General features: G+C 33.9%; 1 protein-coding gene and 2 long non-coding RNA genes across 4 annotated transcripts; all 3 read right to left on the reverse strand.

Annotated features, from left to right (window-relative positions):
* Positions 1-4,184: 4,184 nt before the first annotated feature.
* LOC114531873 lies at positions 4,185-4,714 on the reverse strand. Its single transcript, XR_003687893.1, has 3 exons — positions 4,642-4,714; positions 4,299-4,365; positions 4,185-4,207 (listed from the first exon to the last, which is right to left on the reverse strand). It is a non-coding gene; the product is annotated as an uncharacterized LOC114531873 (long non-coding RNA).
* A 100-nt stretch (positions 4,715-4,814) lies between these two features.
* LOC114531872 lies at positions 4,815-6,603 on the reverse strand. Its single transcript, XR_003687892.1, has 4 exons — positions 6,574-6,603; positions 6,065-6,148; positions 5,099-5,279; positions 4,815-4,907 (listed from the first exon to the last, which is right to left on the reverse strand). It is a non-coding gene; the product is annotated as an uncharacterized LOC114531872 (long non-coding RNA).
* A 5,493-nt stretch (positions 6,604-12,096) lies between these two features.
* Positions 12,097-24,009, reverse strand: LOC114531881. Of its 2 annotated transcripts, XM_028553480.1 has the most exons (13): positions 23,732-24,009; positions 22,875-22,958; positions 22,368-22,736; positions 22,040-22,141; positions 21,550-21,788; positions 21,199-21,377; positions 20,974-21,076; positions 20,535-20,876; positions 20,255-20,372; positions 20,078-20,169; positions 19,826-19,952; positions 19,643-19,737; positions 19,483-19,575 (listed from the first exon to the last, which is right to left on the reverse strand). In XM_028553480.1, the coding sequence occupies exons 1-13, from the start codon at positions 23,961-23,963 to the stop codon at positions 19,558-19,560; spliced, it is 2,100 nt and encodes a 699-aa protein (XP_028409281.1). In that variant the 5' UTR covers positions 23,964-24,009; the 3' UTR covers positions 19,483-19,557. The 2 variants fall into 2 exon arrangements, with proteins under 2 accessions (XP_028409280.1, XP_028409281.1); XM_028553479.1 differs by lacking the exons at positions 19,483-19,575; positions 19,643-19,737 and adding an exon at positions 12,097-12,584.
* Between the last annotated feature and the right edge of the window lie 2,684 nt (positions 24,010-26,693).

A 26,693-nucleotide genomic window follows, 5' to 3' on the forward strand; every position in this document is an offset into this window, starting at 1 on the left:
ATTAAATCAAAATATAGAAACGTTCTTATTGAAATACATTTCCCGACTTCATGGGCGGTACCAGTATAACTACATACTAAGGCTTCACAAAAGCTACAGCATTTTTGGAAAACAATTAAGAACTTGGTGAAATTAGCTGAAACTTTGCAATGTTGAGTCTTTTATCGATATTAACTCATGGCCGAAATATTAAATCAAAATATAGAAACGTTCTTATTGAAATACATTTCCCGACTTCATGGGCGGTAGCAGTATAACTACATACTAAGGCTTCACAAAAGCTACAGCGTTTTTGAAAAACAATTAAGAACTTGGTGAAATTAGCTGAAACTTTGCAATGTTGAGTCTTTTATCGATATTAACTCATGGCCGAAATATTAAATCAAAATATGGAAACGTTCTTATTGAAATACATTTCCCGACTTCATGCGGTACCAGTATATAACTACATACTAAGGCTTCACAAAAGCTACAGCATTTTTGAAAAACAATTAAGAACTTGGTGAAATTAGCTGAAACTTTGCAATGTTGAGTCTTTTATCGATATTAACTCATGGCCGAAATATTAAATCAAAATATGGAAACGTTCTTATTGAAATACATTTCCCGACTTCATGGGCGGTAGCAGTATAACTACATTACTAAGGCTTCACAAAAGCTACAGCGTTTTTGAAAAACAATGAAGAACTTGGTGAAATTAGTTGAAACTTTGCAATGTTGAGTCTTTTATCGACATTAACTCATGGCCGAAATATTAAATCAAAATATAGAAACGTTCTTATTGAAATACATTTCCCGACTTCATGGGCGGCGGTACCAGTATATAAACTACATACTAAGGCTTCACAAAAGCTACAGCATTTTTGAAAAACAATTAAGAACTTGGTGAAATTAGCTGAAACTTTGCAATGTTGAGTCTTTTATCGATATTAACTCATGGCCGAAATATTAAATCAAAATATGGAAACGTTCTTATTGAAATACATTTCCCGACTTCATGGGCGGTAGCAGTATAACTACATTACTAAGGCTTCACAAAAGCTACAGCGTTTTTGAAAAACAATGAAGAACTTGGTGAAATTAGCTGAAACTTTGCAATGTTGAGTCTTTTATCGATATTAACTCATGGCCGAAATATTAATCAAAATATAGAAACGTTCTTATTGAAATACATTTCCCGACTTCATGGCGGTAGTAGTATAACTACATTACTAAGGCTTCACAAAAGCTACAGCGTTTTTGAAAAACAATTAAGAACTTGGTGAAATTAGCTGAAACTTTGCAATGTTGAGTCTTTTATCGATATTAACTCATGGCCGAAATATTAAATCAAAATATGGAAACGTTCTTATTGAAATACATTTCCCGACTTCATGGGCGGTAGCAGTATAACTACATTACTAAGGCTTCACAAAAGCTACAGCGTTTTTGAAAAACAATGAAGAACTTGGTGAAATTAGCTGAAACTTTGCAATGTTGAGTCTTTTATCGATATTAACTCATGGCCGAAATATTAAATCAAAATATAGAAACGTTCTTATTGAAATACATTTCCCGACTTCATGGGCGGTAGTAGTATAACTACATTACTAAGGCTTCACAAAAGCTACAGCGTTTTTGAAAAACAATTAAGAACTTGGTGAAATTAGCTGAAACTTTGCAATATTGAGTCTTTTATCGATACTAACTCATGGCCGAAATATTAAATCAAAATATGGAAACGTTCCGATTAAAATACATTTCCCGACTTCATGGTAGGTACCAGTATAACTACATTACTAAGGCTTCACAAAAGCTACAGCGTTTTTGAAAAACAATTAAGAACTTGGTGAAATTAGCTGAAACTTTGCAATGTTGAGTCTTTTATCGATATAAACTCATGGCCGAAATATTAAATCAAAATATAGAAACGTTCTTATTGAAATACATTTCCCGACTTCATGGGCGGTACCAGTATATAAACTACATACTAAGGCTTCACAAAAGCTACAGCATTTTTGGAAAACAATTAAGAACTTGGTGAAATTAGCTGAAACTTTGCAATATTGAGTCTTTTATCGATATTAACTCATGGCCGAAATATTAAATCAAAATATGGAAACGTTCCGATTAAAATACATTTCCCGACTTCATGGTAGGTACCAGTATAACTACATTACTAAGGCTTCACAAAAGCTACAGCGTTTTTGAAAAACAATGAAGAACTTGGTGAAATTAGTTCAAATTTTGCAATGTTGAGTCTTTTATCGATATTAACTCATGGCCGAAATATTAAATGAGAATATAGAATCGTTCCGAATAATTGAAACCATGGGTTGGAATCGAACCAACCGTGAACAGCCAGTCATGGTCTTTGTGTCAAAAGAGAAGGTGAACAGTCCTAGTTGGTTTTGGAGGTGAGGGTATTACTCTACGCTTTCAAACAGCACTTTAAGCTTTCACTATAAATTAAATAATATTGATTTTGCAGAGCAGAGAAAACCGGAGTCACTGAGTAAACTACTTCAAAGTATTTGAGAGATACCTATACTCCATTTAAATTATTAAAACAAACAAAACAATGCACTAACATTCACGTTAGCAACTTTTATGTAACAAAATAGCAAAATGAAACACATATACCTGTGTATACACATGTGTTATTATATGAGTCACCTGACAACTAAACAGTGTGAAAACTCATGTCTAACGATTTACCATAAAATATATACACATTATATTTATAGTAAAGAATCACAATCATTAGTTATGTTTTAAACCTTTGTTTGCCGCACGTTCTAGAGCAACGCCGGGTGTTCTTTTTAAGTTTCTTCTTCATCAGACTTCTCTTCGTCGGAATATTCGTAATCCGTACCATACTCTTCATTCAGTACAGAGACAAGAATATCTAGCACATTTTCTTCTTCTAGCTCGCTTTCTCTATCTTCATTTCCAGCATCATCGTCTAACTCCATCTCGAATTTATCTGCCTCATCACATGTCAGAAATATTCCATCGTCTTCTGGTAATGCTGCATGTTCATCCATGTAAGGTGCAAATAAAGAATTCAGATGCAGCAGCACGATGTCAAGCGTGTCTTTCTCGGTCAGTACCATCACCAATAGTCCTGTTGACTCAGGACTCTCTTGCTCTTTTCTTAATTCTTCCGACCACGTTGCAAGTGCAGATACTCTTGCTGAATAGAATTCAAGAACTCTGGCCATTTCGTTTTTAATTAAGTCAACTTCTTCAGTAGAACGGTTGATGATGTGGTTAAAATCAATTATCTTGCGTCGGATGTAGTATGGAACTGGGAAATCAGCATCAGCCTCTTCTTCTAGATGATTCCATATAGTCGAGTTTAGATCGGTGATTTCTTCAAACGTAACACTGGCAGGATATTTAGATTGGTGGTGTTCGGTAATCTTTTTATCGTATTCTCTCACCAGCTTCTTAATCGTGTTTGTCGTTTTATTTATTTGGCCACAGATCTTTTTCGCAATGGCTTGCCCGTCTGTAAATTCAAATATAACAACTTAGATTTCATCGCACAACACTCTGATGTTTTGAAAATACAATCACAACAAAGTACAAAGGATTGACCAAAATTATTTTAAAGTTTAATTTCTCTTTAGTAGTTTGTTACCATGATAAAACAAAGTACTTCTTTCGATGCATTTAAATTCACAGTGTTTTACATCATGTTAATTAATAAAATCATTTTTGAGTTATCGTGTACAGTATCACGCGATGTACAAAACGACAATAGCTAGTGGCCAAGTATATATCACTGAGAGCTAGTGGCTAAGTATATATCAAGTGGAAATCTCTTCGATTAGTAATTTGATTAATTGTATAATATAAACCTGCATATTTTTTCATAAGCTGCAGCAAAAACCAACGTTCCAAACATCTTGCACGCATATCACTCAACAATTCATTTCTACGTGTATCTTCCGCTTTGGTAACATACAATTTGAATGCTGGGTGATCTTGACTCCAACGCTGCTGACCGTTCTCAATTTTCTTCAGTTGTTCATTTTTGCTAAATTGTTCAAACAAAGAAAACTTAACATTCACTAACATTGCACTAACATTCACGTTAGCAACTTTTAAGAAACAAAATAGCAAAAATGAAACATATACTGTACTGTATACGTACCTGTTCAATTTAGAACTTAAAATTGAAAATTCTTCACTGTCCACCTCGATCTCTGCAAGCTTGGCTCTTTATATTAAAATTAACATAATGTAACTAATGAATTATCGTATGTATACATTAAAACATTGGTATTTAATTATGATGGAAATAGTCAAACCTTGTGTCATAATACTCTTTCAACTTTTCCGCATACTGTTCTGTGACGTCCGTAACATTCGCTGTGGCTACAAATATGATTGATTGATTGATTATTATTAAAATACTTGAAATGGCAGTTCAAAAACGAACTGAAAAACACAAGTTTACAAGTATCAGAAATAAGACTATTTACATATTTACAGTGATAAAATACTCAGAAATACAATTACTAACATGTTAATACCATAACTACAAAAAGATATGCTAACATTAGGTTCTAAAATATTAAGATATTAAAATGAGTTCCATTTACGTATGCTTACGTATACTTATAATTGAGTAAACTGCTCTATATCGCTAACCTCTCTTCTCCGACTTCTTACTATAGAGATCTTTCTCAGACTTAGACCACTTTTCTATTGTTGTTACATTCAGTTGTATACCTATACCCAAAGAAAAATACAAATATGTACATGATTGAATTTGTATTTCCCGTAACAATTATACACAAAATTTGAAAAAATCAACAAACCGCTTTTACTAAGATTTTCAAGGAGCAGATTCAACTGCTCATTTGTGTCGGCTTTCATGTGCAATGCTTTCTTCAAATGATCGCACAAACGTTCGCCTAGATTTGTCAAGATATTAAAACAATGTACTGTTTATTATAAAAAATGCTCAGAAAGTAGAGATATTCCGTAACAAAGAATGTATGAAAATAGATACCACCGATACTTATACCAATGAATTAGAACACTAAAAATAATTATTAGAGGATGAATACAATAATTATAAAAGTACTTATTATTTTGTATTTACCGATTTGCCCTAAAGATTTCTTTCTATAATGTAAGAGAAAGTCCGTCAGAGCATCAACTCGGTGTGACGGGGTCATTTCTTTGGTGATTTTTGAAGTTGGCCTAAGGTAAGACCACATTCGCTCCATCACTTCACCGTCGCTTAGACCAAACCCATTAATTCTCCGGCCACTATATGACACCTGATCAGCCAAAAGATTATTATAAAAATTTAATATCACACTAACATACACCAAAAACACGGAAAAACAATGTAGCTACTGAAAATTATAACCGTGGAAAAATAGACATTTATAAATATATATATATATATATAAATAATTATATATATATATATATATATATATATATATATATATATATATATATATATATATATGTTTAAAGATTTGTAATCCAGGCATATTTATTATTTTTTTTACGTGAATTCAAAGAAGCTTGGTTTAGTACAGACGACAATACTATTAACAGACATATCGACATTCCTGCAGTCTATCTGCAACTTAAGACAAAACGTAAGGACTCTATCAATAATCACATTAATATAACTAATAATAACTTAAATCCACCCGCATCTGATACACAACAATCTAATCATTCCACAGCGACCATCCCTGACAACGAAATGCAGTCAACCATGACAACGCATCCCTCAACTACCACTCATATCAGATCAACTTCAAAACAACCAATCAGACGCTCTTAACGTATACAGAGTCTTAAAGAACAGCGCGAAACTTGAATATATAAATCTAGACACATGTAAATAATTTAGATATTCTGAAGAAGACTCGAAGTACCGAGTCGAAAGCTCAATAAAAAACAATTTTAAATCCGGAGAACATTCATTGACAAACAATATATATATATATATATATATATTAGAAGTTTCATTTCTGCTGTAGTTCAATGTAAAAAAACTATTAGAAACAAGGAAAAAAAGTATACAATACAAAAAGTTAGGTACCTGACAAGATACTTTATGTCCATAGCAGTGAAATGTAGGAATGGCCACCTTAACATTTTCCAATAATGCCTCCTGATTTGTTCTCTAAATACACAATAAATAAATTCGAAATTATACAGATATACATCTAATTCGCTCTCTAAGTATTTGGGAATAACTTGTATAACTGACTGTAACATTATTTCACGGGAAATATTGTACCATCACATGCTGAATTTATGTTTATTTTGAAATGAGGATTTTAATGAACCACCGTTCTCTTGATACTGTACAGGGGCACTTTCATTTAAATGGCGAAAATGGCCAGTCTGGGCCTATTGTATTTTTCTACAGACTGATTACTGGGGATTTGGTGTTTTAAGCTCACATGATTTATATTGGTATTTTACCATTTTGGCTGCATAAAGGAAAGTGCCCAGGTTAAAATGAAGTGGTTGTACTGTGTAGGCTTTTGCAAACTTTTCAGTTAGATTTCAAAAGTCTGTACTTTGAATGCCTACAGTCTGTACCTTCAAATGAGATTCCAGTGTACATGCTATCATAATACAAATAGATGTTCAAATTCTTGTTGTTTGTACTTTCTTTCAACCACTTCAGCAAATAAACTGCATTTCCAATTCTAAAACATGTAATTACAGCTCAGTGAATTTATTACATTAACATGTTTTGTTCAATGCAACAATTAGTGAAGTGTCTAGAAACCTTTGGCAAATTTACTTACTCTTCCCCTCTTTTTAGACTAAAGAATTTTAAAGGCACTTCATGTCTGCAACCTGCTCCAAATATTGCAGTTTCATCTAATTTTTTAGTCTTCACCTTAGATCTGAGATTTGATCCAGCTTGGAAGTTATGGCAGGACACCTGCAATATAAAAATTTATAAGAATTTTGCTACTCATAAGAATTTCATTACCTAAATGTATATATTGTACGTACTTGTGACTTTAATGATGATGTAACTTTGTAATTCTTCAAAAAAGAATCCACTTTTGTTTGCTCTATGAAAAGTGTTTCTCCATGGTTTGCTGGTCTAACACTTGTCCCAGCGCTTATCTTTCTCACACAGCCAAATAAAGCATCCAAAGATACATACATATTTCCACTTTTCTAAATGAAAGAAATGTAATTAAACTTTAAATAGTCAGTAATAATTCATGGCCATTAACTGTAGCCTACAGAATCAACTTGGCAAATGAAATATGACATGCACAAATTCCCTTTGAAAATTGTCTGGTGTTTAAGAATAAAGTTTCTTCAAGCCAATACTACATTTTCATTATTATCTTTACAAACAACAAAACCATTAAGGTATAGACAACAAGTATAAAGGATTTCCAAATAAATGCTACCTAGTACTGTATATACGTTTGTTTATATACAATGTACTGTTTACCTTAGGGCATGCAGGGCATTGACTAACATTATCCAACTGCACATTTTTCCCACCAAATGTATCCAGCATGTAGCTAAGGTAACGGTATTCTCCAAAATTTTCACCAACAAGTAGCCGATATATGTCCTTTACCTAAAATATTAGATTAAATTCACCTAAATGCTATGTGTCTAACTGTTTTTTATTCTATTGAAAGTAAGTTGCAGACACTAATAATTAGACCCTACAATGTACTAGTATTGTCTTTAGTAATTATTATACTGTATATGCAATTAATACATACTAATGAATTAGAAGTTTGGCTTTGCAAATTCAGTCATAAAAGGGAAAGCCTTTGGAAGTAATGAGGTTGGGTTAAAATACTCACATAAACTGGTGAAAGAGAAGGCATAATCCAGTATATTGCCTGACATATCGACTTTAAAGATGTTCGGCATTCCAAGAAGATATATTTGACCAATTCCATAAGATTTTTTTCAAATGCTGCTTGTGGTTCCTTGGGTGATGAAGGCCACAAACCATGTTTCATTAATGTCACTGCTTCTGGCTCATGGCAACAGAATTTAAACTTCACAAGACGCTGTTGACCTAAGCAAAATTCGTTGAAAAGAACACACAATTTATTTATTTAAAACAGACTCTCTCTTTTAATGGTCAGCCAGTTGATAGCCACTAGACCAATGTGTAAAAAAATAAATGACAAAACAGAGTATGAATAACATCCTGAGCAATCCAAGATATGGATTAACATAATACTACTTACATGAGTTTGTGATGTTTCAATTTTATTATCAGATAGATTGTAATAAACTGCAAATGTTGCAAACTTGTGTTTATAGTCTTAATTGTTTTAATCCATATCTTTCATCTAAACGTCGCAAACTTGTGTTTATAGCCTTAATTGTTTTAATCCAGATTTCTCAGGATTTTATTTTTCAGACTCAGTTTTCTTTTATTTTCCAAAAAAATACAATTGGACACATTATCAGTCAATGTATTAAATATCAATATAAAGCCATAGTAATTGCTTATTTAATTCATAGGAAAAAATGGAATCTTAGAAGTAGTCATGTTGGCAGGTAAAGAGACAGAGTATGGTAAGGAAATTGACACAGAATTTACACAATAATACAAAATTCATAAATGTATAATTGTAAGTGTGCTCATGTGATAAAAGAAAACACCTGACAATCAACGTCACAATGTAATACCATAAACATACCATTTCTATTAACGACGACAACATCACGAGTATAACCATGATCTAAATTGTGATTTGTCTCCCAAACAACAACTTCTTTAAATTTGTATTGAATATACTTTTCAATCTACAATGCAACATACTCTCATCACATGACTTCATATACACAGTACATACATCCTGTCATCATATATGACTTCAATACTATTACACTAAGGTTGCAGTATAAAAGAATCATTGAAATAAGCTCCTCAAAAAGCCACATGACCTCTGCCAAAATGAGAGACCATAACTTATAAATATTACCCCAACACAGCTATATTACCTCCCAAATCTCAGGATAGTGGAAAGACTGACCAGAGGCATGAACAAGGTTTATATGTTCCTCACACATAAAATGTGCTGGGCCACAGTCAAGGCATCTACCACATGCACTTTCTTTGCACTCAGGAATTACACAACCTTGGTTGACAGGCATAGCTTGATGCTCCAGAAAAGCAGAGAAGAGTTGTTGTCGAATACCAAGCCAAGCATTCCCCAACTTAATCTTTCTATCGCGATAAGCCTTAATTTTCTTCTTCAAACGCATTTTACCACGCTTTGGTTTGAAGCTTGGCCCAACAATTTCATCTCCACCAAAGCTGACTTCTGGCTGCCCACATGCTGAAGTTTCAGGTAGAGAAGAGGACGTATATTTGTGAACATTAGTTCTTTCTGAATACTTTATGGGTACACTGAGCTTTGATCTCCGATTGACTTTCCCGTCTTTAAAGCTTACCACTTTAACAGTGTGTTTTGCTTTAAAACATCTTCGAGACGACATGGCTTTCTCAATTCATTGTTTATTTCAAATATTTTAAAAGTTGGATTTTAAACGATTTAAAACTATGGATTTTAAAAAGTTAGTCACCCAGTGAACTGGCGCCATATTTAATTCGCCAAAGCTGTTGTGTACTTGTGTCCAGGCTTTGATCTTAGGTACTCCGACAGTTGGTTTGGTTAGGTGTCTGATACCTACTATCACCGCATATATGCGCCAATTACGTTTCAATTCAACCCAGTCTCTTCCTAAAATTGACTGTATATACTAATTGTGTTCTGCTGGGCAAATTGACTGTGAGAATCAATTTCAAGGACGCTTTACAATCTACCAGGCCTGGTTACGCTGGATTTATTTCACGCAAATATTTTGCAATTTTGCTCGTTCTCTGCAGCCATATTTCAGTAAAATTTGCATATCGAAGCGTCGGTGTTTGAAAATCATATATTAAACATGCAAATAGGCAATGACAAAGGTATGTGGGACTAGTTGTAAATGATATTGATTCCTTGGGATAAAAGCATTATGTCTATATATTCGTATAAAATCGCTCTGAGATTATGAAAATGTGGCATTTCTGGGGGGCTACATTTTGCTCAGCCCCCCATTTTATACATAAAATATTAAAGACAGAGTAAATTTATTTCACATTTTAGGCCCTGTTCACAAGGTACCTTATTAGCCGGTCACGACAACTTCGTTTGCCGTTATTAAGCAAATGTATTATTGTAAATTTATATGTGTAATGTGTGAGGCCTAATTGTGGGCCTCAATTTAATACTGTAAGACAAATTAACTAATGAGAAGACATCTCTGAATATTTGAAATAAAGTTATTAAAAATTTTATGACTTAAACATTTTATGCACTGTACAGTTTGTACTCAGTCTTCGACTACATTATTTACACTTTTACTGCCTGTACTAATTACTGTATTATATATTAATTGATATGTTTATATTGATATCGATATATAATGCAGTAATTAGTACAGACAGTAGAAGCTGACCGCACGCGTAAACAATGTAGTCGAAGACTGTGTACAAAGTACTACAAACAGATTTCTGGGCAACCTATGGTTGTACAGTATGCTTCTTACACATGTGGAGGGGCATAATGCAAACAATTTAAACTGTATGGTACTTTTTGTTTGACAGTTAAGTGAGTTAACTAATTTACATGTATCCAAAGCTCACCTATCAACACACAAGACAGTCATTTCTGGCATGAATGCTTGATAAATAATTTTTGTGTTAACTATTTTATTATGTCATTATATTATTCTCATAACTATTTTAAAATTTTCTTCTGCACAGCTGCATGAGGACTTATTTATAGTCTATATAGGTATTTGCACCATAGTGTATAGCATATTTTATAACTGCATGAATGCTTAATTATTTTAGAAGAATTTATCCATCAAAAGCATTAACCAACCTGTGAAATATAATTGTATTTTTTTAAAGTGATTTAAGCTGCTTCAATGGTTAACCCTTTTAGTGATGTGATATTTGCTTCATGACATTATAAACAGGCTTACATTTCAACTCAATTTTTTATGTAAGCATGACAAAATTTCACTGCATGAGTTTACTTCTTTGAATAATCACCTATTCTGATTTAGTTATGATTTAATAAGCATACAGGTATTGTATCTACTACTTTAGTACTTATGACAATGTTAGCCAAAAAGAAGCAAAATATTTTGTTGATAATCCATAATGAAATCTTACTGATCAATATTTAATTTGTAAACATTCCCATCTGTTCCCTCCAAGGGATTTTGTACCCTGTTATAATGTAGTGTAGTCTATATCTAAACGACATTGTGAAATTCATAAGCAATTATGAACTTCACATAAAAACTATTATTTTGGCAATTTATGGATTTGGATCCATGAATACCTCTGTAAATGTTACAAACTACATGTATAGGGAGTGATTTGATTTCATACACATGAGTACCAGCAGTAATGTAATAAGCCTGATAATCTGATGAAGAGTACTTATCTAATAGGGTATAAATTACAGCCAACATTCTCATTCGTGTAGTGTACATGACTATAATATTCCATTTTGTGCCTATCCAGTGACTGCTTATGTTGTAAATAATACTTCTTAATTTACAATGACCCAGTCTTTTAATTGCCTTTGTTTTTCCTCAATATTATTACTAGATGATGAAAACAAGTTGTGAGTGCCACATCAGAAAAGTTTGTATGTTGTCACGTTTTAGTAAATTCAAAATATTTTGTTGTGTGGAAAAGTTTTAATATCTCATTTTTATATATCAAAATAAATACCCTAGTGTGATACAGTATGTTTTTAACAGTATGAAGGATATGTGATCAAGCAGTAAATATAGTAATATTTTTATTATTTTGTTATTATCTTCATGATGGGTTTGTATCATTAGTCACTGTAAATACTTGTACATATCTGACAGAAGTTGACAGCCTGAGAACAAAGCTGATCATTGACTTAAGGCCAGGGCCGTAGCTAGACCGCTTAACTGGAGGGCGTATATTCATATATTCATGTTTATCTACCCCAGAAACAATAGCGTACAAAAGAAATCAGTCGGGGCATAAGATGAATTTATGAATATACACCCCCCAATTTAAGCTTCTAGCTACGGCCCTGCTTAAGGCTGGCTTGCATTATCACAGTTTCTGCAGGTAAGCACAGTTTCTGTGATCAAAGTACACTTTGATCCATGTATTTGACAATGTGAACACCTTCAAAGAGGGCAGTTGCTTTGAAGCTCTGTGATTCTGTGAACACAGACTTCTCACAGAGGCTAATTGATCACAGAAACATTGACAGTGCAAATCGGCCTTTACTTCGTGTTACATTGCAACCATATCTTCCACCCATTCATTTTATTCATTCCTGATTCTAGTCTGCGCTCTTCTCCCGAACTTAGGTAATTTCTATTTATGCTCACATTAAAATTGTCATTTTAAGCATCATTGATCGTATGTGTTTTTTAGACTACATCTCGTAAGAAAGTGTGCCAGAGTTGTTCAGCTGAGGTGGGCAATGCTTGTAAGCGTTGTTCAAACTGTGGTGAAGTTTTCCCGAAGCGCCTCTGTAACATTTCACTCCCTAAACATACAAGCACCACCAGTCAAAAAGAGCTTCTTATGAGGAGGGTTTGTATACAATACATATCAATATATATATAATATATATATATATATATATATATTATATATATATATATATATATATAGGTCAGGTATATATATAACGAGGTCAGGTAACTGAAAAAAGCCTATAATCAGGGATGCCGTAAAATGACGTAAATTGATGCCGCGACGATGCGAATCTGGTATGGCGAAAACAGGGCCGTAAGGTAACAATTGAACAACTAGCACCAGTTTTTGATGCTGATGCTGTTGTGCAATGTCGGCCAATTTAAGCGTGAGTAGTAAGACCCACACACACTGGACGCGATTGGCCAACGCGACGCGAGTTTTCTACTCAGTGTTAAAAACTGAGAAATTCCTACAGATCGCGTCGCGTTGGCGGATCGCGTTCGGTGTGTGTCGGCCTTAAGGCTTTGTGGCTCCAATGTAAACAGCAACGCAATTTTTATTGTACAGGCGTTGACACTTCACCAGAACCACGGATACCACGTAGTTGTCATGTATTGCCATCCATCTTCAACTGGTGGAAAGACTATGTGGGATTTTGCATCTTCCTGGTTTTGGAGCAGACTTTATATCAGAGAAAAGTAAAACTGGAAAAGCAGCCCGGGAGTTGTTCAAACACGGTATGAAATCACTGTTTTCTAGACAGCGTGTCGAAGGCTCGTCGTCTGACCGTGAAACGCCTCAAAACAAGTCGAAGCACGTCATCCATGGCAAAAGCCCACCAATGCCTACGTCGTCTCCACCTACAACTCCCACCGAATCAATGTCAATTGCATCGTCTTCCGAAACATCATCCACAACCTGCATCTCAAAGGCTGGCGAAACCTCATCAAGCTCTCGTACAATTGTAACTCCTTCCTCGCCGTTGTCTTCAAAGTCTCTCACAAATCCACCAGACCACCAAATGAGGCAACCAACAACCAAATCAATCAACCAGACCACCCAACCAAACATCAAAACCATTAGATGAAACATCTGACTTACCAAATCAATCAACCCGGCCAATAACTCATACAACCAGACGCCAAATCTAGTAGCGAAACCGTCTTCAACAACATTGAAAAGTTTATTTTCTGCAGGTAATTAAAAATCTTTGTGTTTTGCAACCTTGCTTATATAATTTATTACCTAGCTTGTTATATAATCTCAAAAGAGTTCACGATATTACCTATTTTATATATATATATTTATATATATTAATATATATATATTTATATATATATATATTATATTATATATATATATTTATATTATACACCCGTTTGCAAAAACGTTGGCCGCAGAAGATATATAGATAGATACTCGAAATCTACTTAGAATTGCGTATGTTGTGTAATATGATTGAAATCCCATGCAAATGTAATCATATGCAATTCTAATTAGACTTCGAGTATCTATATCTATCTATCTATCTGCGGCCAACGTTTTTGCAAACGGGTGTTATATATACATTTGTTTCTTTTCAGGTACGGTTGTGTCCTTGACTGACAATAAAGGCACATTTTGCGGTGAGGCATGTGTAACAGGTTTTAAGAGGGTGCACAATGTTGCAGTCCCACCAGGCCATTTGTCAGTTGTAATAACATCTTTGGTGGAAGGGATGGTTATCCCCCCTCCGTGTCCTAGTTCTTTTGATACCAGCAAGTTTGAAGTTGGCGAATTTCATGCTTGCTTGGCACTATTGAGAATGCATTCCAAGCCTTAACCTTTATATTATTTGATTTTGTATTCCAAATTTAATAAACTTAGCTATTATATATCTCAACAACTGTGAAAAAAAACTATTTCGGGGTGGCCACAAGCAGAACGTTATAAAATGTGTAATTTCTTAACTTATATACAATTGGGGAATGTTGTGACAATCTATATGAGATGCGAAAAGTACTTACGTACGCCTTCATCTATGCACGCTTATAACACTAGCTATAACCACGTGGAAGTTGAATTGGAAGTATATATATAGACGTTCCAAGGATGCAACGTGATAATGGTTTTAAAATGCATATAAAGTATAAAATAACCACGACTCATACATTGTGTTTTTTCCTTCTATATATTATAGAACAATGCTACTCCTGTTTTAAATTATTACATAAACCATATGACATGGTTTTTATTTATATAGTTTATGTTTAATGTATAAGTTCCTGAATAAGCGATGTTGAAATTCCTGTTCAACTTTGTTTCGGCAGATAATTTGCGAAAACTCCATAAAAACATAATTTTTAAAAGCTATGAAACAACAATTTCAATATAACAATTTTTTTATATTTCAAAACAACAATTTTTTATATTTATCGTCTATGCTACTGCTTCTATACATAATCTTAACTTTTTATATCGATAAACAAAATGAAAATAAAACTAAAATAAACTGTGCATGGTTGAAGGAAATGTCAGCTATCTGCATGAGTGACTTTCCAGTTGGTTCAATTCCAACTCACAGTTCTATAATTGAATTCTATTATTGTTGTTATTATAATAATTATTATTATTAAAAAAAATATACCAAAATAACGTTATAGGTTAAAAAGAATGAGGAAAAAGGATATTTTTGATTATTTTTCGTTACTTTAGCAAAAGGAAGAATTTGGTTACTTTGGTATTACAACCATGCATATAGACATAGGAGTTTAATGAAGACTGTTTTACAAGAATATGCCAGCAATTTCTCGTGAATATCTAAAATTTTCTTACATAATACCATGATTACCTCGTTTTTTACTTTTGTTCGCTAAAGACAATTTAGTCCCTATATCCCGCAAACATATGAAATTAATGTAATTTTCCCGAAGTTTCCCGAAATTTGACATTGTTTCGAAAAAACAATTTGTAACAAGAAATTTTTTATTTGAACTTTGACTAATTTTAATTTGACTATGTGTACGGACTGATTTAAAATTTATTATTAATATCTTAACTTTTAAGGACAATACCCTAACAACAATAGACGAAATCTGTGAGATCTCAGACTGTCTTGATTTTCCGGCATGAGATCGTTTTTTACACAAATATACGTGAGTCTCACGCCTAATCCGTGAGACTTGGCAACTATGTTAACTTGCCAATATTGGTATTACAAACTATATAGGTAATACCATAGTGAGTGCATAATTAGTGATTAAAGTTTCGATACCTTTTAACGAAAAAAAAGGTGATTCGGGTGTTCAACAAAAACGTGCGGTATCAAGCTATATTATGGATTGCAATGATTAATTTAAAATTTTCGTGTTACTTTTATCATATAGAAAGATCATTATTTCACATCGCCAAAATTAAAAACAAATGGGACATACATATATAAGGATCCTCACGTCCATAGCCAATCCAAAAGGATCAAAAGAAATAAAAATTTGAAAAAGTCGAGGTGATTCGGGTGTTAAAAACATGCCGCTTCAAAATGCTATAAGTTCCTTCCCATAAAAAATATCATGTGTTGCTTTCGTAATTGAGTTTTTAGTACTTTCTTTATATATCGCAAAGTGAACATTAAAGCGAAATTTTATAGTTAGTATCCAAAACCGTTAAATAAAACATATATACTCAGTCAATACAAAATCACTTACACTACACCTGAACATTACATCGGTATTTAGAAAGGAGAAATTTAAGAATAACCCTTCAATTTTGAACAAGTTTACGTTTTGTGGTTCTCGTGATCCAATAAAAAGGTTAACAATACTGAAACATAGATAATGGAATCAATGTAAATAATAGTAAACATCAAAATTACAACAACTAACCTACCAAATATAGTTAGTGTCACCATAATCCTAATACCCTAACCCTAACCCTAGAGCCTTGACCAGTATGAAAGACGAACAACGTGCTCACTAGTTGAAGTTACGTAGAAGTTCAACGAAGAATCTTTAATACACGTAGCGTAATGTTACTGTAAGATCGATTTTGTTCTGTGCAATTAGCCTAGCTTTCTCACGATGACGAATATGCCGCCATTTTTGGGGTTCTTTATAGCAACCGTGAGTGTATGGCTTCGTAACGACGACTGTCTTTAATTTTAGGCTGGAGTTATTCTTCAAATGGTCTGTTGATTTTAAAAAAAATGCTTTTCATGTTGGTATTATTTTTTAAACACATTTGAGAAAATTGAAAGTACCCCAAAAACGTCATCGTGAAGGCTAATAATCAAATCTAGAAAAAGTTTCCTAAGGAATACTTGACAAGAAAATTTTGTTGAGAAACGTTTTCTCGAAAACTTTTTATATTTTGAGAAAATTTCTCTAGAGACTCTATGATTCTTATTTCATGCAAAACATGTTCTATTTCCTTAGGCCATAAGTATGATCAATGAAGAATGAAATATTTTTAAAATCTCTGCATTTGAAGTTTAGCCTAATTTCTATTGCAGAATTTCTTCAAATTTCTAATTTCTAAATTTTAGTAAAATTTTAATGAAACGATCTTGCTGCTTCCTTTTTCAGAATCTGAATTTATTATGTAGGTAAACTCGTTTGAAGGTCATGGCAACTTTCAAAATATACGGTATACGAAAATTATACTACAAACAAATGTGCTTGTTTATCCGATATTTCTCAGCGAACCTTTCAGAAGTACACTACAGCTCATTAACTATATACTTTTGCCAGGTTTATGCAAGAATGTGTTCCTTTCGCTCGTCACGAGGAAGGACGAAATGCAATACATATAACAGATATATACAAAAACAATTGTTATATAGGTGCTGTATATTTTAAATGTGATTGGTTCATTCGTAGTCACATGACTTTAAATAAATGTAATGTTTCCCAAACAAGTGAAAAATTGGTGCCCGCATATTGTCATAACATTTTGAAATGAAATTGTCGTGTAAGATGTATGTTTTTGTTCCTATATAACAAAACACTTAATGTTCGCTACACCTCGGGAAATAGTGAGTTTTGTTTTCCCTCGAGTCTAAATGTTTCCCTCGACATTCAGACTCTTGGGAAAACAAAACTCGTTATTTCCCTCCGGAGCATACATTAAGTGTATATTGTATTAGGTTTATGAAGGAGTATATTGCGAGACTATCGATTGATGGACGCCTAAAAAATCTTTCCTACAAGTGACTGCACTGCACGTAAAGTCTGTAATTTTTTTAAAAAAATGTTCTACTGATTTAAGTCATCATCACAAAACAACGATACTGCATTCCTAATATTAAATGACGCTTAATTACAGAACTGCGAGTTGGAATTGAACCAACTGGAAAGTCAAACAGACAGCTTGACATTTCGTTCTACCAGACACAGTTTGGCATTTATTGGTTGGAGTCTATATAGAAACTTTTTCTTGTCGGTCTGTTAAGATCTGGGATCATGATCCTGATCTGAACACCCCCAAGTTCTTTTATACATCGCTTTGGTTCATAACTGCAAGAGCTTTGGCAACTAAGAAAATAGCAAAAATGAAATGCTTTTAATTCTTCTAAGAGAAAAAGGAATTGTCATATATAGATGTTGTACAAATTTAGAGTTTTATTACTATTTATTTTTCGTATAATATATGATATTATGAATAAGGTATCTGAACTTCAATTTCAAAAACTCTTTAAAACTAAAATTATTCTAATTCATTATTGTCGTCACTTGACCAATCTTCTTCACTTTCATTGTAATATTCATCATCATCATCATCATCGCATTTATCATCAATTTCTTCCAGGCATGCCAGAGAAGTATCTAGATGTCGAAAATATTTCAAACCAACTGCAATCTGGCTTTTGGCAAAAGCTATTCCTTTGTTAGTAATAGCAAGTTGACCCTGCAATGTCTCGATTCTTTCGCAACGCAAGGAATAACACTTCCTATCACCCAATAAGTTCTACAACAACAGAAAATGTAAAATACGAAAAAAATTGGAGACTAACACTAAACCTCAGAAGACTACATGCCATTATGGTGCACACATATTAATACATTGTTATACCTCATTTTCATTTTGATATTTGTCATCAGGTTCATTGACGTCGTGAATAAAAGCTAAAAATACAAATTCAGGTGAAAACAGTGCTTTGCAAAGACCATTGGAAAAAAAATCAATGAAGGAATCAAAAATAGATTTCTAGCAATTTCTAGCAAGTTTATTGTCAAGATTTTATACAATAACAGCTATTGCAAAAGTTCGGAAAATATCTGATAATTATACCTATCCGCTCATTAATGACTGCTTTTCTTTGATGAAGGTTGTCCAAAATATTCTTTAAATAGAACACGAGGAAGTTCTTCATTTCTTTTCTTATTTGATCCTCTTCTTCTTTTAGCCTTTGAACCAGCATGAACTTTTCTACTACTTGTGCTTTGTAGCGTACAGGAAGACCTATAGTATAGCAAAAAGTCTAAATCAATTTATATAGAGATTAAGAAAAAATTCTATTCTTTCGATAAAAATGTAGCCATGATACACTAGTAAATTCGCTATACTTTTCGTAGTTGCTGGTTCCTCACTAAACGACCAAAGAAAATCTCCCGCAAGAATAGCTTCAGCACTTGTTGCAGGCAGTTTCAGAAGGCTGTTAACTGAGTTTAACTCTTCTACTGTGGACGCTATTTCTGTTTTTTCCCTTGAGCATTTTGCTCGCATAGATGATCTCCTTTTACTAGAATCTAAAAAGAAAGCCTTTATTTAACCAAATAAAATAAAGTACGCGGACCTAGTTATTAACTCCTAACGATGTGAGTGACCGAGATAAACATATTATATTAAAGTAACAATAAAATTGTTATATATACACCAACCAGCAAGCGCCGAAATCTCCTTCATCCGCCTCGTAATGGAAAAGTACAGCATCTCCAATTTTCTCTGCAACCTGGACAATGTTACTTTCGCAAGTTCAACCTTCCCCCGAGCTAGAAGCTCCTCCTCTGTTACAGTGGAATTCAAAAGCTCGGACGACAAAACACGCAATCTTTCCATGTTCTTATTCAACTGCTTTGTTTTATCTGCAGCAAGTTGGTGAAATTCTTTATCCCCGATTAAAATCCGCGTCTGGTCATCGTTCCTACTTACAAACGTATTTAGTTGTTGAGCATTTTGTACCACATGATGTAAAAGGTAGAATTCTCCTAAATCCCCAACGTCAACATTTTTTCCTGCTTTTTGTTCTAAAGACGTGAAATCCATAAAGTATATACATTTTATCAATTCGTACGGTACAGTATATAATTTAACACGATCAATCATTAGTCGTACCAGTAGCAAACTGCTGAACATCTCTTTTCCATGACACAACTGAGGCATCCAAATCAGCGTCTGATAAATTAATCTCACGTGCATACGTAGCAAGTTCCGTTTTCGCATCGGCGAGTTTCTTTTCCGTCTACAGAAAGGCATTGAAAGAAAGACTAAACGAATGCTGAAAAGAACAACGCATAAGCTCAAGTATGCAACGAGCACGTTTTACACCACCTCGCATTTAAAGCGAAAATATATACTGTAATTAACCTTTTTCAGGCGAAGAACCAACAGCTTAGGTAGATTACAAATTTTTCGCTTATTCCAACTCAATAGATGCTCAGTGATGCAATCCTCGCGACCTGTAAAAGGAATGTATGGAATGTCAATGTTATACCGTTCATCTCCATTAAGATGCAGTGATGCACAATTATATACTATATTAACCTGATGCTATCATATTCTTGGTGGTGGATCCAAGTCTGGAGAGATAGCTGTTGATTTGTTCAACTTCCTCCCCAGGAGTTGCAGCAGCACCTTCTTGCCATCTTCCACTCCAAATAACCTATGTTAAATGCAATGAAAATTTGCTACACATTATGTCATGCCCCAAAATTTATATTGACGTTCTGTCCAAAAAAACTCTTGCCAAATTGAAAGAGAAATTTTTAAACGTTTCAAACCAATACAAAGACCAGAACGAATAATTTAGACCTAGTAAAAATACCTGACAGTTCCAACTGTGCGATTTTCCATGCATGAGTGACAAGGCTGGTTTTGTATCAGTTAATGCCATCTTGTTTTGCTCTGAAGTGACTCGCTTAGCCCATGGCCAGTACTTACATATCACATCTTCCCACAAGAACCTAACATTGTTTGGATGAACAAAGTTTAAATGTAGATAGTGAGCATAACCATAAACTTCTCCTCTAAACATATTCAAGGCGGCTTGACAAACAGAATGTCTGCAGCCAGCCACTACCAATCCAGTTTCATCTTGGTTCTTCTTCGCTTTCGACACAGCTTTTGCAGCTTTCCAATGCGTATCACCACAAGAACTATCTTCTTTCTAAACAAAAAAAGATTCCACCTAAATTTACCTATGTGAAGAACGAAAAAGAACAAAAATATCGGCCAACGACCAGTATTTTATACTGTAACCTTACCATATCTTTCTTCGTGATTTTGGAATTCAAGCTTCTTATGTGAGAATCTACTTTCGCATTTTCGACAATCAGATGGTCATTGTAATAAGAAGGACTTGTACCCCTAAATATTCAAATTTCCTGGGTGACATATAGCCAGTTAGTTTTATAATGTACGTAGTCTTACAAATGTCATGTTAGGAAAATATAAATCACACAAGTACATGAACTATTAGGGTGTGGTACCTTGATACTTTATCATATCTATAAACCTTGTGGTTGCCATCAATATGACAAGAGTGTTGGTCAACACTGCATGGTGGGCATTTTCTCCAATCCTGAAGTTGTAGCGAAGCCAGTTCAAATTGACAATAGCACCACTCTGCAAAGGCCTTCCGAAATGTTGCTGCAGTTATCACATCTGCCTTTAATACAAAAAAAAGACATTTGTATGCTCTGACCCTACTGAGTGCTAATTAAATACCATCCAACATTTTATATGTACCCCATTGAATTTGTATGCACATGATTATCATCTTTTAGTGTGATCAGGCTATTTCTAATACATTCATAACTGCCATTATATACAGCACTCACCCTTTTTTTGGAACGAGACATGTCTTCCAAGCTTCTTATAAAAGCAGTTTGTGAGGAGCCTGGCATTTGCTTCCGGAAGGCATCCCAAAGAAGGAACAGCTCTTGATGAAACAAGTAGTTTACATTGGCAGGACTTCCTGGCCAAAAACCACTTTGAACTATACAGTCAAACGAAATTGGTGACCATTGCCAAGGACATGATGAACAGTGTATGTTAAACCAATTGAGGTCAAAACGACCTTAAATATGAAAAAAATCCATTAACTTTAACCGTTTACTTATACTCAATCTTAGCATATACTGTTAATGATTGACTGTGAATGTATAATTACATTATATTAATTATCTTAATATACACTCTACTGTATACTATAAACATCAGCACAGAAATAAAAAAAATAACAAAAAGAATTGGCACTAACATGTACGGCATTATTTTGTAATAAACTTATGACTAGGTTCAATTTTTGATAGCGTTAAAATACAATACCTTCAGATGTGATGAGTATAACTTTTGAGCTGTTCAATGTTTTCAAAGTAGATTCCCCGCACACCAAGCAAGATGTTGGGTAAAGAAGAGGACATGCACGACCTTAAATATAGTAAGAAAATTACAGCTTATCCCTTAGGTCCTTCCATTATAAATAAAAGCCTCTGAATTCCAAACTTCTCATTCAAATTTGGAAGTGCAGATTCCTGTATACCTCATATCCTTTTAAGTTATTTTATAGACAGTTGCTTGTAAACAGTTTGCAACCATATTGCACGGTACATTGCCTTTAAAAAATTATTAATTGAAAATAATTATTGACACATACCAACAGGAACAAGCTTTCCATCATCAGTTATTGACTCAGTTGGAAGAATGTATTGAAAATACCCATTAATCCAAACTTCACGATCATGAAGCGGCTGACACTGATGTACTTCTTCATCACAGTTGACACATAAATATTGAAAAACACCACACTGCTTACACCTCAATTGTGCATCATTGGGGCAATCAATTTTAGAGCAATGTAATGAGGAAGTGGGAGGGGCAAATGAACACAAAACACTGTGAAATATGGCTCCTCTAGCATTCTCCCAGTTTTCCTCAAGATTGTTTATTCGTTTTTGCCACACAGTGGTATTATCATTCATTTCACCAACAGCTTCCTCACACTGTTCAATGATTGCATCAAGGTCTATAAAATAATACATATACCATTTACAATTAATTCCAGTTGAAATGTTATTGTAGGTCACATACTGTTACTGTACAGTACCTTCAAACATGGAACACTCTAGGTTATTTAAGATGGTAGATCCAAAATTAATTTTACCTGTACCTTGCTCAAAAGTTTCAGAATGTTCATCTACTTTGTCAGTTAAGAGATCAACAGGTTCGTTCAATCTTGTGTATTCCACTATTTAGTTATAAAAGCTATACATTAAAGTGATTTAAAACTTGCATGCTTGTCTATTTAAATAAAATCGCAACTATATTACCTAGGAAAATTAATATCTTAAGGTAGACCACAAAAACCCATTAAACCACATCCTACAATCGCATACCCACATTATGTTTATACATAGGCTAATTTGTAATGATATTTCTAACCTCACTCTCTAGTTCCAATATGCTTTAATAACTTAAGGTAATAGTGAGATTAGCCATATATATGTTTATTTATTATTTATTTAAGGCAATACCACCCTAACCCACTGTAATTTTATAACTGATTTGAGGCTGATTTTAGTATAATGATTTGACTGTAGTGCAAGACTAATTATGGTAGTTGTAGTCCAAAACTAAACAGTAAAACCATTATACTTGTAAAATAAAATTCATACATCATTTTATTGGGCGAATATTTGGACGTATTTACAGCCTGGATTCCAGCAAAGCAGATGCAACATGCAGGCTTGGAAAAGGTTATCAAAAATTTGTATGGTTCGATCTACCTTCTAATATGAGAATATACAGTTAGAATATATAACTGCATAACACATGAACTGTGATTGAAGTGTTTACCTGACTCTGGATTGCTTTCGTTCACAGAGTCTGTCTCGACAAATCCTTCCTGTTTGCAGTGATATTGCTGCCTATTAATAAGTGGTGTAAAACAGTAAAAGTCAAAGCTTAAATAACCTACAAAACTCCACAACACAAAAACTTTATTGACATTTCCACGTTTACCTCGTCTTGCCCAACTAGATTGCGACAATCGTCTTGGGTTGTGATATATTCGCTGGCCAGATTCGTCTCTTCTCAGCACGATGTCAATATCTTTATTTTTACTTGAGTGGTCAGGTCGAGTCTTTCTACTTTTAGAAGACTCTGCACCTGTAATGGTGTTAATTTCATCAATTATCGAGTCTAGATGTTCATCTTCATTCTTTTTGCGTTTTCCAGCAGATTTACGAGACATGATAGCATAAAAATTAGGCGATATTCAAAGAATACAACATACTGTAAGAAATGCAATGTTGTGTTTAGTTAATTAACCTGCGAACAGGCGATTAGCGAACAGGCAGCGTAACCAGGCCTGGTAGATTGTAAAGCGTCCTTGAAATTGATTCTCACAGTCAATTTGCCCAGCAGAACACAATTAGTATATACAGTCAATTTTAGGAAGAGACTGGGTTGTTCAATTTGATATGTTAATAAGCGTATAATTACGTGTGCATCGGGTGATCAAGATACCATTGGCATGGATCTTTCCCTAATCCAAGTCAACATGATCTCATTCCAAAATTAAGCTTATATCTTAATTGTCAAAAGCCTCTCAAATTAAGGTATTGCCTTAATTTTTATCATGATAAACGCTGAACAGATTTCAGAGAGATATCGTGGGCACGACCCTGCTTGGAGTGGACGCCATTATAATAAATATCTGAGCTTCTTTTACAAATTTACATATTGAAATCGTTAATTAATATGGATGAGTCTGAAGAACAAACAGGTAGAAGCTGTGCATTTGTAAAGCCCCTTTTATATGATAACGACGCTTGATTATTGGGTATGATTCCGCCTTTATATACCGCAGTATATGATAATGAGAATAAATAATAATTGTCGTTTGTCGTAGGCCTTTATAATGTTCCAACTTTAAGACCATATTTAATTCTTTAATAGATAAAACAAAGGCGAATAATAACGGAAAGGCCAAAGCGCAAACAAGTGCACGTCTTGCTAAGGCTTTGGAAGAAGCCGAAAGCCTATTTTCAACGAATACACCCAGCGCCAACAAAATTCGAAAGAAGCCTCAGAAAAGCCACATTGAAATCAGAAGAGACAACGAGGGGAATAGAATTTACCACTGTCCAAGAAAAGGTTTTGTACAGTATTAACTATACTCTTATTTATTTATATTTTTTACTTTTCAGCTCCGCCTTTTACAATTTATCTTTTTGGTTGGCCAAACTTCATTGATTCAAGTAAGATATAATAAGTTTAGAGCTGCATTTCACATAACTATTAACCCATTGAGCCACATTGTGCTCAAATGTGCCCTACTTTAGTATTTACTCTAAATTGTCTAACGCCAGACAATTCTACTCGTCAAGGGGAGAGTACTGGCGCCTCCTGATGGGTTAATCAGCTTTTCACTTGTCATATTTTGTCGCTGAATGGTTTGGAAGCTATTTTGTGAATTGTGAGATGCCTGAAAAAGTGCATGTTTGCTAATTTAATTAAGGTACAGTAGCATGGAGAATTTTTCATTATTTTAAAAGGGTCAAGAAGGATGAAAGCTGTTGTGGAAAGCACCAGCATGGCAGATGATATGGATGACTTACCATCACCCACAGCAGAGGAACCCTCCAACAAGGAAATAAATTATCAAGGGATTACCCATTATCTAGCAATAAGCATGAATGTACCTACTCCATATCTTACTTTATCTAGCATTACATCATTTAAATTGTCAGTGGAAGATACTGCCATTTGATAAGTTTATAACACTACTATCTGCCAGTACAAGCAATGGACCTGAATTTGCCTTAACTTCCTTATTTTACCATTTTATGCCGTTTAATACCAGACAATTTTAGTTCTCTCAATAGAATAGTACTGCCAGTTAATGGTTTAGTTAACATTCTGTTATTCACTCATTCTCCAAGCCTAGATGGTTATGTAAGTCACATTTCTGCTTTCATTGTCATTTAAAATATTCCCAATTTCATTGATAAAATTTCAGAACAACTGGCTAGCATTCTTGATGATTGTGATGAAATATGTAGTGAAATGTATGGAGACTGCCAGGAACCAGAACCCATGTCTCAGTGGCAAAAGAGAACCAATCTAGTGATGCAAACTGGGAAAATTGGAGAGATAACCTGTTCTCATCTCTTCTTAACTCCTGTGTCATTCCTGAGGATGAATTTATATGTATGGCATGTGGTAATGAAACAGCTGTAGTTAAGTGCTCAGAATGCATTTCTCAGTATATGTGTCCCACCTGTGATGATACAGTGCACAGTGATAAGCCGTTGCATGATAGGCAAGAATGGCTTAATGGTTTTATCATTATCTGAAACCTACAGAAAGTGTGTCAAGAGAAGGAATATTATGGTAAAAGGTATTTGTAATAATAACAGCACTATTCTGATTTCTACAAATTGAACCATGGGCCTATAGAGTCAGTATAGCACCTTTTCTCATTGTCAAGAGACTTCATTTAGTTCATAATTGTTTTATAGCAGCCCCCCGTAACATAATTAATTGGTAGTACTTGGCAGGCTTCAATATCCTTATTAAAAGAATAATTATGTAGCTGGGTTACATTTGAGTGCATGTGCAGCTAGTATGGATTCATTGATTTAATTTACATAATTTTACTACAAAACACTACACAAACAAAAGAGTAAAAGTATTTACTTTTTTGTTGCAGAACGTTACTGTCCGTTGATTTGTGACACACAGTGTAGATCATGTGGTGAAGGGCAGTTAAGAAAATGTGTTGCAAAGGATAAGATAATTTTAGTTACCATGAAAGGTTTGTGTTTGTCCAAACTCTAGAACCAGCAAATCTTTATAAGTAAAGAGCATAAGTTGTAAAATGTCAAATTGGGACATCTTAAAATCTCAAAATGTGGATTATTGTAACATGTACCTGTAGTATATACTGTATCTCGAGTTTTCAATTAGGATTTTTTAA

The sequence above is a fragment of the Dendronephthya gigantea genome, unplaced genomic scaffold (assembly GCF_004324835.1).
Source record: "Dendronephthya gigantea isolate DGI-Jeju-01 unplaced genomic scaffold, DenGig_1.0 000075F, whole genome shotgun sequence".
Taxonomy (NCBI): Eukaryota; Metazoa; Cnidaria; class Anthozoa; order Malacalcyonacea; family Nephtheidae; genus Dendronephthya; species Dendronephthya gigantea.